Below are 13,763 nucleotides of genomic sequence, written 5' to 3'. Positions count from 1 at the left end.
TTTTTATTTACCCTCCTGAATAATTTTTCCTCCTTATCTGTCAAATTCCAGTTCCAGATGTTAAACTTTCCTTTCCTGTTTCATTCAGAATCACTTACTTTCTGCTTTGTGTTTTTTATTTGACTTTGTTCTATATATATTGTTCTTTTTAAATAATTGTATGGAAAGTTGCTGTGTTCTTCAATTATAAAATGTAGTATACTTAAAAATGTTTTTATTACAAACAGTTTATGTGCTTATTACACAGACAATCAATAAATTTATATAAGATTCATATATGCTTCTAATTTGGAGCTAACCACTGCTAACACCTTGGTTGTAATCTTCCTGGTTCTTTTTGGTACATGTGTATACTAGGTAATTTTGTTTGCAATATACATATGTATATTGTAATTTTGTTGCATTGCCTTGTGTAAATATTTTCATAACTTAAGATTTCTAAATTGAAATATATGGAAAATACCTATACATCGTAGATACACGTCTATGACATTTAAAAAATTTAAGTCTTTAGTTAAATCAATACTAACACAGTGAAAATTAATCATTCTGAAAATTAAACACTTCTCTTTGAAAACTTTCAGTTTTGGGAAATAGACCTACCAGGCCATTCATCAGGATTTATCAGGTCACTATTTTTTTCTCTATGCAATTAAGATTGCAAGTCCTCATCTCTGCACTAAGGCAAGAAGAGGGGAGAAAAATGGTCATTATCCACAAATAATAATTATGTCTACACTGTAAAAAGAGATAAAACATTAGAATTAATTAGAGGTGTTATGAACTTGGCTAAATAAAATTTTGATATAAATAATTATATTTCTAAATACCAGCAATAAATAAAAATTATGTTTAAACAGTATTAAAACAATAGTATTAAAACATAGGAAGTATGAAGTACTAACTCTAGTAATAAAAGATATACAGGATTTATGGCAAGAATACAAAACTTATTTGAGATATTAAATACCTAATTAAATATACTTTGATCATGGATTGGACAATTCAATATTAGAAAGATATTACTTCTGTGTGTGTGTGTGTGTGTGTGTGTGTGTGTGTGTGTGTGTAACTAATGCAATCCTGTACCAAATTTTTTTAGAAATTGATGTTTAGTTTGTGTGGAGATGCAAAAGAACCAAAAATAGTCATAGCACTCATGAAGAGCAAGGTGAAGGCCCTTGTCCTTTTATTAAGACTTAAAGCAATAATAATAAGACAAAATGGAGTTTGTGCAGTGGTAGACATACAGATTCAGAGTCAAAGTAAAGAATGGTCTATCTATCTATCTATCTATCTATCTATCTATCTATCTATCTATCTATCTATTAGTGGTGGTTACATAGGTGTTCACTTTATAAATACACTGGAGGCCCAGTACACGAATTCGTGTACCAGTGGGGTCACTTGGCCTGGCCTGCACCCTCTCGCAATTCAGGACCCCTTGGGGGTGTTGGGGAGCCGGTTTTGGCCTGATACCCACAGTCCAGGCTGAGGGACCCCACCGGTGCACGAATCGGTGCACCAGGCCTCTAGTATGCATACAAGATCTTTGGTTAATCTCTTCCCACCCTCCCCCTTCCCTCTGTTATGTTCCCATGAACATCAGTCTGTTCCATATTTCCATGCCTGTGGTTTCTGTTCCTGCATTGAGTGTCTGCCCCCCTGGTGGTCGGTGTGCATCATAGCTACCAGCCAGCCAGTCAGCTGGTCGACCAGTAGCTTAGGCATATATATACATACTGCATAGTGACGTTTGGTCAGCGGTGGACTGCATGTATGACAGTGTTACCATCTACACTAATAAAGGGCAATATGCAAATTGGTCACGATGCCCTCACAGTAACAATCGAACAGCAGGCTGCATGGAACTGCCAGGCTGGCAGGGGGGTTAGCGATAGACGACCAAACGACTGATCAGCAGGCTGCGTGGGGCGACCAGGTCAGTAGAGGAGTTAGTGAGGGATGACCAAACGACTGACCAGCAGGCTGTGTGGGGTGACCAGACTGGCGGGGGGGCGGGGGCAGTGAAGGGTGACCAAACCAGCAGAGGGGGGCAGTTGGGGGTAACCAGGCTGGCAGGGGGGTAGTTAGGGGTCACCAGGCTGGCAGGGGAGGCAGTTAGGGGCGATCCAGCTGACTGGTGAGCAGTTAGGAGCCAGGGGTCCCGGATTGTGAGAGGGATGTCCCAGATTGAGGAGGGTTCAGGCTGGGCTGACGGGACACACACACACACACACACACACCCGTGCACAAATTTTGTGCACCGGGCCTCTAGTAAGATTATAATGGAGCTGAATTTCCTGTAAGAAATGGGAGAATATGCCATTCAGGAGGATTTTTTTTCCTCTGAGAGGAGAAATAATCAATGGGGTTTAGCAATAGATTCCTTCTCACTAATCTACATTTTGAATGCAGATTACATCCCAATCAGTGAGCTACTGACCTGTTTCAGCAGAGAAGCTGGTCCCCCAGCGGAGAATCCTTTCTTGCCTCTTCTAGCCTTTGGTGGGTGTTGGCTTACTTGGTTTAGGACCACATCACTCTATCTTTGCCTCCGTCTTCACTTGCCCTTCTCCTCTGTGTCTTCTCTTCTGTCTGTTATAAGGAGATTTGTCATTGGGTTTAGGGCCCACCCAAGGTAAGAGAGGGAGGATCTTATCTCAAGATTCTTAATTATATCTGTAAAGACTCTTTTTCTAAATGAGGTTACATCCACAGGTTCTGGGGGTACATATCTTTTTGGAGACCACCATTCAACCCACTACAAATGTGATCCAAAACCTTCGGAGGAATTAGCTTTTGAAAGTGGAGGGACCTCAAATGAACCTAGCAATTGATCACTCTCTGTTTACTTTGTCCATTCCCCCCCTTTCTCCTCCAATCTCTAATGTTACTCTTAGCTGTTACCTAGTTAATAAAGTAATTAGAGGAGAACTTCCTGTGATTACCCAAACCATCCACCTATATGTATCTGTGTCCTATGCACTTTGCTTTTCTACTGTTATTACATTAGTACTATTAGTGGTAGATAAATATTGCTGTCAAAGTTCTGAGCAGGTTTGCTAATTGTGTTCATTGGCATCTCAGGTTTTACAGATGGAATCCCAAGACAACTGGAATATGGGACTGGTTATAACTCCATTTTCTCTACCCCAAACCTAACCATCTTTGAATTTATCTTTTTTTATATACATATATTTTAAAGTTCTGTAAAATGTTTCACTTGAATAGCAGGATCTACTATACTTTAAGTTTTGAAAATATTTTCAAGACTGAAATCTTCCTTGAATATTCTGCTCACATCCTAGAGACATGTAGTAGGTCATAATGACTTGTGATTCACTTTAGTAAATGCCATCTAATGTGACCCTTATTCCAATCAGTGTCCAAAGTCCCCTGGCTGAGGGTGTGTAATAAGAGGGGTGTACATGGATCGTCTTGTATGAAGAGTTACATGTATATTGACTATGTATATATTTTCCTGAAGAGAAGTTAGCTTTTTTCAGATTTCAAAATAATGAGGTATCAAAGCTTAAATCATCTCTCTCTGTGCCTTTATTCGTCAGATACAGAAATTGTCACCAAGCAACTTGCCTATAATCATACAATCCAATGTGGTTTCCTGTTTCTTTAAATTATAAATCCTTAGTCCTCATGATATCTAAAACTTTTCAGACGTATTAGAATATACATTTATAAGGATTTTAGAGAGCAACACTTAATGTAGGAAAATATGCATTGCTTATAATTATGAATTTTTATTTCTAACTTTAGTTTAATAATGGAAAGCCTATATATTTTAAATTCTTATAGTTGTACATTTATATAATAAATTTCTTAAGTATGGGTAGTAGCAAAGTTTTTTATACAATGTTTTAATTTATTTATGCATCATAATTATATAATTAAAAAATTCCACTAATTTCAATTTAATGTGCTTCTAATCAGAAATTTGCATTGTGACAACTGACATATGCTAACTTACTTTATCTACTGTGGTTTCCTTTCAGGTTTAATGAACTTGTAAAAAAATTCAAAGTCGAATATCATGCTGGTGGTTCTACCCAGAATTCAATTAAAGTGGCCCAGGTTGGTTAATTCTTTTTAAAGTTTTAAAGAAATGGATTCAAAATTATTCTAGACTTTTGGTCATTGCATAATTGTTCCAATTTATATTTTGCTGCTATAGAATAGTTCTGTTAGTTCTGAATTAGGATTTTAGCAGTCATTTTCCATCTAATCAACTAAAGTTATTTTAATTGGTATTTCTTTGGTTATTGGTAAGTTTGCACATCTTTAATGTATTTATTGTTTATTTACATTTTTTCTTAACTGTCAAATTCTTTGACTGTTATTTTTTAAATGTTCATGTTACTGGTTTGTAGAAATTCCTCATTTGATAGCTTTTTATCCTATAAATTGAAAGTATTATTTGTACTTTAACCTTTCTAGTGGCTTTTACTGTGCTGAAGTGTTTAGTTTTTTTAATATAATTAAACTTTATGGCTTCTGCATTTCATATAGTGCTTAGAAAGGACATTTCTACTTAGTTACCTCAGGTTAACAGAAAAAGGATAAGGTATTAGTTCGCTCAGGCTGCGTAATAAAATACCATGGACTGGATGGCATAAAGGAGAAATTTATATTCTTATAGTTCTAGAGGTTTAAGTCCAAGATCAAAGTTCCATCAGGGCTAGTTTTTGGAGAGGTCTCCTTCCTGCCTTGTATATGGCCGCCTTCTTACTGTGTTTTTACATGACCTTTCTTCTGTGCCCACATGGAGACAGATATCTCTTGTGTTTCTTCCTCTTATGTAGACACCAGTCCTATTGGATAAGGACCCTACCCCTAGGACCTCATTCAACTTAATTATTGCCTGAAAGGCCCTATCTCCAAAGAAGTCACTGGTTTAGGGCTTCAACATATGAATTTCAGGGTGGGGACTCAATTCTGTCCATAACAGATACCTTTTTTAAAGCCTCAGTCTATCAAAACACATTCTACTACCTCTTCAGTTGTTTCTCTTTCTAGATCTGGGAGACTGTTAGCTGTCCACTAATAAATTCTCTCCTTCCTTGAGCATTTTCATCAATCTCTATCTTTCCAAAGTTTATTACTTACATAATTAATATCATGACCTCATTGGATTTCTGGCTGATATTGTTCTCATTAATAAAATAATCATTGTCCAACTGTTATTATTTTACAATTTTTATAATCATGTTTATTGTAACAATGTACTCTAGTAATGCTTTATTTATTCCTATCTTTAGCAAGGAAATAAGTGGAATTCAAAGTTTTGAGTGGCTCATCCAATATTTTTACCTTATTAGTGATATTTTTGTAGTTGACCTAATTGCCCGACTAGCAGTCTTTCTTTCATATCATAGGGAGAGCAATTCAGTTCAGATAAGCTCAGCCAATATGTACAAGAAATGTTCCTTTTTGTTTTTCCTTTTTCTCCCTTTATTCCTTGTCACTTATTAAATTTCTGTGTGCCAGGTAGTCTGTTAGATGTTGGTGATGCAAAAGCTAATAATCTACTTGGCCCACACTGTTGAAGCTTTTTTTGTAGTGAAAATGTATTTGGGGAAGGGGGTGTTGGGGTGGAGAGAGAGAATTATAAACTATTAAGTATAATATAATGTTGTAGGAGCAATCCTCTTTATCCCTAGAAGACAGACAAACAAATTTATAAGAACCAGAATAAAAATATATCAATAGTCACATGGTATATATGTGATTTATTCAGTTTCTGGAAACTTGAAGGCAAAACTGTGTATCTTCCTAGGTACACCTCCAATGTGATGTTCTTTTCCTAGTTGAATCACAATAATTCCCATTTTCTCAGTAGGATTTTTATCTCATGTCCTAGATTTTAGGAATTTTTACATTTGAACTAGGATAACAGAGATACCCTTAATAGCAGTGTTTATCTACCCAACTTGAACCCCACTTCCCACTATAAGACTGGTTTATCAGTCTGTTTCCTAAGATATTTTTTCCCAAAGTTTTTATGGAACCTTTCAGAGATTGTCATAAGGAGGCAAGGGTAATGTTAGATTTGTTCTAGATTTTTTGGCTTTAAAGGCAGAGCAGTTCTTTTTTTCTGTTTTGTATATTAGCTTTTAAAAGTTTTACTGCCCACCACATACCCATTAAGATCATTTCTATCATGTAAACATAAAATACCAAGTGTTGGCAAGGATGTAGAGAAATGGGGAACCTGTATACTGTTTGTGGGAATGTAAAATTGTGCAGCCACTATGGAAAACTGTGTGGGCATTTCTCAGACAATTACAAATAGAATTACTGTCTGATCCAGTGATTCCACTTCTGAGTATGTTATGGACTGAATGTTTGGGTCCACATATTGAAGCCCTAACACCCAATATGATGGTATTTGGAGATGGGGCCTTTGAGAGGTTATTATGGCTAAACGAGATCATGAGGGTCCCCTTATAAGAAGAGACACCACAAAACTTGCTCTCTCTTTGTGTCTCTCCCTCTCCCCCTTTTCCTCCCTTCCTCTCTGCCACATGAGGATAGAGTGTTCTCACTAGGATCTGAACCAACTACACCTTGATCTTGGATTTCTCAACCTTCAGAACTGTTAGAAATAAATCTTCTATTGCTCTAAGTGATCCAGGTTTTGGTATTTTGTTATGGCAGCCTGAGCAGACTAAGACAGGTTACATACTCAAAAGAATTAAAAGCATTATTCACAATCTCCCGAAGTGTCCTTCACTGGATGAATGAATAAACAAAATGCATGTGTGTATGTGTACATATACCCATATATGTATGTATATATAGACACAACGGAATATTATTCAGCTTTAGAAAGGAAAAAAAATTGTGACATACTACAGACCTGTAAGAATCTTGAAGGCATTAATGCTAAGTGAAATAAGCTAGTCATGAATTACTTAGAGTAGTCAAATTCATAGAGCTGGAAAGTAGAATGGTGGTTACCAAGGGGTGGCAGGAAGGGGAAATGCAGAGTTACTGCCTAATGGGTAGAGCTTCAGTTTTACAAGATGAAAAGAGTTCTAGAAATGGCTAGTAGTGATGGTCGTAAACAATGTGATTGTACTTAATGCCACTGTACTCGTATAATTAAACATGATTAAAAAGGTAAATTTTGTGTTATGTCTGTTTTATCACAATTAAAAATAAAAAATAGATTCTAGAAGTGCTTCCGCAGGGAATGATATCAGCCTGATGCATTTATAGATTTCATTTGCTTATTCAGCAATCAGCGAGGCAACATAACGAGAGTATTGGCTTGATCTTGGGATCATGAGAGTCCATTAGAACTGGGTTTAAGTTCAATCTTTGTCCACTTTACTGGCTGATCAATTTAGTTAACTTTTTTGGGGCCTTTCATATGTAAATATGGGGTTAAAAGCTTACCTCAGATGGATGTTGTAAGGATTAATGAGATAATGAATGTTAAAAAAATTACAGTACGTTTTAAAAGAAGTTTGGAAGCCACTAAGGTTGAAGGTCACTGCACTCCCCTCACCCCCCTTTTTTTCTGAGTTTTTCTTTACTTTAACAAAACTACATTTACCCATTCATGGACAGTACAACCACCAGGTTTGTGGCTGTCATCCACTTAAAAATATTTATTTCAATCTAGCCCTCAATTGAACATCTTGTTTAGCTTTTCAGTCCTTCTAATATTTTGAGAGTACTTTTCCTTTCCATCTGATTGATGAGCCAACTTCATAATTGCCAAATTGTAATTTATGACTAGGATAACCACACAGTTTGAAAAATATTTTTTTAGAAGGAGAATTTCTCAGATTTTCATTGGCAGTCATTAATAGGAAGAACTGATTCCATTGTACATAAAGCAGATTGTGCATAGTACATTGAGCATCTGCTATGTTTTAGTCATTGTGTTAGGTAATAACTGGTAACCTAAGCTGTCCTGTCTAAATTTTGAGTAAAATCTGAAAAAGTATTTAGAGCCTTAGAGGTAACAATCATAAAATAGTCTTGGTTGTATCTAATGTGGTGAATGAATGAGGACATTGAAATTGGCTTAAAGCTGTCTAAAAAGTCTAGGCAAATACAATACAAAGGAGGTGACAGGGACAGCCCACCAGGGATGGTGCTGGGTTTTGTTAATGTTAGTATGTTTGATTGGATGGTTTGAGGTCATTGTCTTCTTTTCTTATTCATTTGAATTATCCTTCACCCCAGAAAACAACTGGATTACAGCTTTCCATTTTCTCTATTACTCTAGATTATTGAAGAAGCAAATGTTGGACAAAAATATTAGTGCAATAGAAGTATACTAGTTGAGTGTCTGTGAACTGTGTATCTAAAATAGAATAAGATCCATAAGAAGATAAGAATTCAGTCATCATTCAAGTTTTCATATATCATTTAATTCTACAAATTTTGTTGCTATATACCATGTGTAATATGTGTTTTCTGTAATATGTATTTTGAAAATATTAAATTCTTATAGAAAGAAAAACTAATAGGATGGATGAAATTCATAGATAGTAAATGGGTAGCTTATAAGAATTAGGCAAAACTCACAGGATATTATAAGTATAGATAATAAATAAGCAGCTAGTTTGGGAAACAGGCAAACTTGACAAGATGTGTTAAATATTAATAGCAAGTAAGTTTGTAACCTTTAAGACTGATAAAAATAGCATAAAGAAAAACTGTTGTAACAAACAGGATTATTATTCATAGATAGAACAGAATGGAAAGACCATATCATGATCATGTACCACTGGGCTAACAGTTATATCACCTTCAAATAGATCACTCATTAGTGACAATATGTTCTAATTCTGGCCCCACATGCCCTGTACCCAGGAAAGGAAATTAAAACCATGACTATTCAGCTTGCTATTTCCCAAGCTTTAACATCCTTGCTTTTGAATCTCTCCCAGAAAGCAAGTGAGTACCAGGAACTCTTTGTTCCTAAGCACTAGTTATGTGCCCCCTTTCTCATATTGTGACCCTATTTTCATAACCACACCATCATTATCAGGAAAAGTTGATGAGGTGGAGAAGAGGCAGGACATTTGAGCATTCAGGTAGCATGGTCCTTATAGTACTTGATTGCACCCTAAAGTATTAACTTACCCAGCTCTTTCCTTTGCTTCTTGCTGTGTTTTAAGTTGGTAAATCTGTGATTTCATATCTTAATTTGGTCGGTCGGCCCTTTCTGTTCTGTGACCTCTAGGATAGCTTGCTTGCTTGCTTATGTACGTGGAGGCTAACAGTGCTTCCAGGTAATTCCCCCGTACCACACCGGGATTAGCTAGGTTTTTCCAGGTTCAGTAGTGTAACAATAACTTACATGGTAGCTATGGAAAAATATGCAGAGACATTGAAAGGGAACATTATTTGAAAAAGTCATCATCTTTATGAAATATGAAAGGTCAACACTTTTTACAATGCAGAGCCAATTCTTTCAGATCTTACCAACAATCATACTTTGATATATTAAGTTATATGGCAAATCATGTCAGCAAGAAACTTTTCCCATTAGCTTGTAGATATTTTGTTTTGTTAAATCGTGTTCTTGAAGATTATAATGAAACCACAGGCAACATAAAATAAAATATTGTAGATATCACACCCACATATAATTCTAGACTTTTTTCATCTGCATATTTGACAGAGTACAAATTTAAAATTTGGCAAATTCCATTCAGTGTAAACTTCTTAATGAAATAAAAAGCTACTATCTGCTAAATATCCTGCACACCTTGTATACCACAGTGCGGAAAAGGGGTGTGATCTGCTTACCTATGATATTGATGCTTTCCTAGTGAATGTTTTGCTCACTTTTCAATTTTACCAAAATGTATAGATGTACTTAATGTGATTTTTTACTTTAAAGATATGGAGGGAGATAGCCTTCTTGGGCATGTGCCTAAACGATGGCTATAGTTGTTGCTGGACTTAGATAAGATGTCGGCAGTAAAATATTTTTTAAATGTGAGACAAGAAGAATGTCTTTGTCTCATTCAGTAATACATAAAAGATGAAAATGGAGAAAAAGATTACAGTAAAACAAATTTGTATGCCATTTCTTCTAAAGTGTTGATGACATACATACAACAAACAAATGACTCATTTGTGTGTGTAATATGATTGCTTTATAACTTAAGTGGGGGGAAAGGTCATCACAAAAGGGCAGGCAAGTTAAATAAGACTTTCTCAATTTCTTTACTAAAATTGTAACTTATTTGGAATCCAATTTTGACAGCACAAGTTGAAATTACTAAGGTGCTTTGGAGTGTTTTGAAATGATGTTTATTTTAGAGACGGATAGCATATATAATGAGTCTGTAAACAAAATCTATAAACATGATTGATAAAAAATTGGATACCAAAACAAGCATTTATATTCAAGTTAGATGGTTATTTTGTAGAGCTAGAAACTAATTCTTATAGGTCTAAATACCAGCTGTTGCTAATAAGTAAAATCCTAAGTAGTCTATGTTTAAATGCTTTGGTTGGAACAATACTTAGCTTGATGTCATCACATTTGGAATAACAGCAAGAATGTAGACTTGATAAGAGCAGAGCTGTAAGTAACAGTGAAATGTACATTTAACTATATTGTTTTACCACACATAAAAGAAGGATGTCCTAATGGTAACAGTTCAGAGAAATAGTATTGGAAAAGAAACACAAAGACTAAAAATATTATATTATTTCAAGGGACGAAAAGAAAAATGTTATTTTTTACTAAACATTGGTAATATCTGTTTAATCCAATTGTATATACTCTTCTTTTCAAAAATCTTACATTTATTTATGTTAAAATAAGAATGCACATATGGCCTATAAAATTTAAATATCCAGTGAAGAGTTAAGAAAAGTTCAAATAAGTTGCTATATGTATTATAACAAAAGAAACATTGATAACAATGGTTATATTTTCTCATATTTATTTAATTAGTCCTACTTTTCATTATTAATAATTACCACTATCAACTATTTCTATTGTTTTGTTCAAATAATATCATTTATGTAACAGAAAAATAAATAATACAGAATCCATATATATAAAAGCCTAAGCGACAGTTACGACCAGTCGCTATGACGATGCACTGACCACCAGGGGGCAGATGCTCAATGCAGGAGCTGCCCCCTGGTAGGCAGTGTGCTCCCACAGCCAACCTCCCACGTCCCTCCCCACAGCTGGCCCCTATAGGCCCCGATCGGACTGGGTGAAATAGCCCCAATCATCCCCAATCACCAGCCGGGCCAAGGGACCTCACCCATGCACGAATTTGTGCACCAGGCCTCTAGTAATATATAATTTCAAATAAGTATGTATTAGTTTGATTGGGCTGTCACAATAATACCACAGACAAATTCCTTAAGCAAGAGGAATTTGTTTTCTTACAGTTCTGGAGGCTAGAAGCCCAAGATAAAGGTGTCAGCAGCTTTGGTTCCATTCCCTTTGCTATTTCTTCACATTGTTTTTTCCTGTGCAGACCCCTGGTGTTGCTCTGTGTGTACTTATCTATTAACTAGAGGCCTGGTGCACAAAATTTATACACGGGGGCTAGGTGTCCCCTCAGCCCGGCCTGCACCCTCTCCAATCCAGAACCCCTTGAGGGATGTCCGACCAGCAGTCGGATATCTCTCTCACAATCTGGCATCACTGGCTCCTAACCGCTCACCTGCCTGCCTGCCTGCCTGCCTGATCGCCCCTAACCACTCTGCCTGCCTGCCTGATTGCCTCTAACTGCCTCTGCCTGCCTTCCTGATCGCTCCTAACCACTTTCCTCTGCCGGCCTGATTGCCCCTAACTGCCTCTGCCTCGGCCCCCACCACCGTGGCTTTGTCCAGAGGACTTCCAGAAGATGTCTGGTCTAATTAGCATATTACCCTTTTATTAGTATAGATAAGCATACCAGTCTAACTAGATTAGAACCCACCAAAAGGGCCTTATTTTAACTTAGTTACTTCTTTAGAGGCCCTCTGTATAAATACAGTTGCATTCTGAAATTCTGGGTGTTAGTATTTCAACATGACTTTTGGGAGGGCACAAGTCAGTCCATGGCAAAGTATTTATTTAAATACTAGAGGTCTGGTGCATGAAATTTGACCACGGATAGGGTCCCTAGGCCTGGCTAGTGATCAGGGCCTATCAGGTTCCCCGCCTCCTGGCCTCCTGCCTCCTCCTTCCCTCGCTCCCTCAGCACCCTGCCGCCGCTGTTGGTCACCCGCCATGTTCTGCGCTGCCCCCCCTGGTGGTCAGTGCACGTCACAGTGAGCGATTGGTCTCCCAGTAGAACTCCAGAGGGGACAATTTGCATATTAGCCTTTTATTATATAGGATTACATCTTTATTGTATGCCCGTTAACAGATTTATAATTATTCTCTAATTCATAAAGTTTTGCCAGGTATAGAATTCATGGCTGACAGTTCTTTTCTTTTTAGCACTATAAGTATGTCATTTCACTGCCTGCTGACCTCCATGGTTCTACTGAGAAACTAGCCTTAAATCTCATTGAAGGTCTTTTATATAGGACAAGTCGCTTCTGTCTTTCTGTTTTTAAGATTCTTTCCTTGTCTTTTGATGATTTGGTCAAGAGTTGCTATGGATCTCTTTGAGTTTATTTTCCTTGGAGTTCATTCAGCTGCTTGGATGTGTAGATTCATGTATTTCATGAAATTTGGGAAGTTATTGGCCATGTTATCTTCAAATACATTTTTCTGCTCCTTTTTCTCGTTTCCTTCTGGGTTTCCATAATACATATGTGTTCTGCTTGATGGTTGTTGTTTTTTTGTTTTGTTTTATGTTTCTGTGGAAAGAGTTTGGAGCTGCCTACTCCATAATTATTTATTACTAGAGGCCCGGTGCACGAAATTCATGCACGGGGGCAGGGGTGTGTCCCTCAGCCCAGCCTGCACCCTCTCCAATCTGGGACCCCTTGAGGGATGTCCGACTGCCCCTTTAGGCCTGATCCCAGTCGGACATCCCTCTCACAATCCAGGACTGCTGGCTCCCAACTGCTCCCCTCCCTGCCTTCCTGATTGCCCTTAACCGCTTCTGCCTGCCAGCCTGATCACCCCCTAACCATTCCGCTGCCAGCCTGATTGATGTCTAACTGCTCCCCTGCCAGCCCGTTTGCCCCCAAATTCCCTCCTCTGCCGGCCTGGTCACCCCTAACTGCCCTCCCCTGCAGGGCTGATCGCCTCCAACTACCCTCCCTTGAAGGCCTGGTCCCTCTCAACTGCCCTCCCTTGCAGGCCTGGTGCCTCCCAATTGCCCTCCCCTGCTGGCCATCTTGTGGTGGCCATCTTGTGTCCACATGGGGACAGGATCTTTGACCACATGGGGGCAGCCATATTGTGTGTTGGAGTGATGGTCAATCTGCATATTACTCTTTTATTAGATAGGATGGAGGCCTGGTGCACGGGTGGGGGCCAGCTGGTTTGCCCTGAAGGGTGTCCCGGATCAGGGTGGGGGTTCCCTTGGGGCATGGGGCGGCCTGGGTGAGGGGCCTGTGGTGGTTTGCAAGCCAGCCACGCCCCCTAGCGACCCAAGCGGAGGCCCTGGTATCTGGAATTTATTTACCTTCTACAATTGAAACTTTGTACCCTGGAGCAGAGCCAAGCCTTCTGCTCGCTCTGTGGCCAGCAGCCATTTCTGTTGGGGTTTGTGTATCTTCTATAATTGAAACTTTGTAGCCTTAAGTGGAGGCCTGGGCCGGCCCGAGTGTGCGGATAGCTTTGCTTCTTCCATTGCCGG

The 13,763-nt window shown here is 38.1% G+C and overlaps 1 protein-coding gene across 3 annotated transcripts in view; it reads left to right on the top strand.

The window, feature by feature from the left end:
* ADK (adenosine kinase) overlaps positions 1-13,763 on the top strand; it is a 507,845-nt gene that overhangs the window by 173,514 nt on the left and 320,568 nt on the right. For all 3 annotated transcript variants that reach the window (XM_079794329.1, XM_079794327.1, XM_079794328.1), the window contains exon 4: positions 4,014-4,092. In XM_079794329.1, the coding sequence (XP_079650455.1) occupies positions 4,014-4,092 (79 nt within the window). The remainder of the gene's footprint in view (positions 1-4,013; positions 4,093-13,763) is intronic.

The sequence above is a fragment of the Cnephaeus nilssonii genome (genome assembly GCF_951640355.1).
Source record: "Cnephaeus nilssonii genome assembly, chromosome: 16".
NCBI lineage: Eukaryota > Metazoa > Chordata > Mammalia > Chiroptera > Vespertilionidae > Cnephaeus > Cnephaeus nilssonii.
This window is presented reverse-complemented; position numbering and strand designations above follow the sequence as displayed.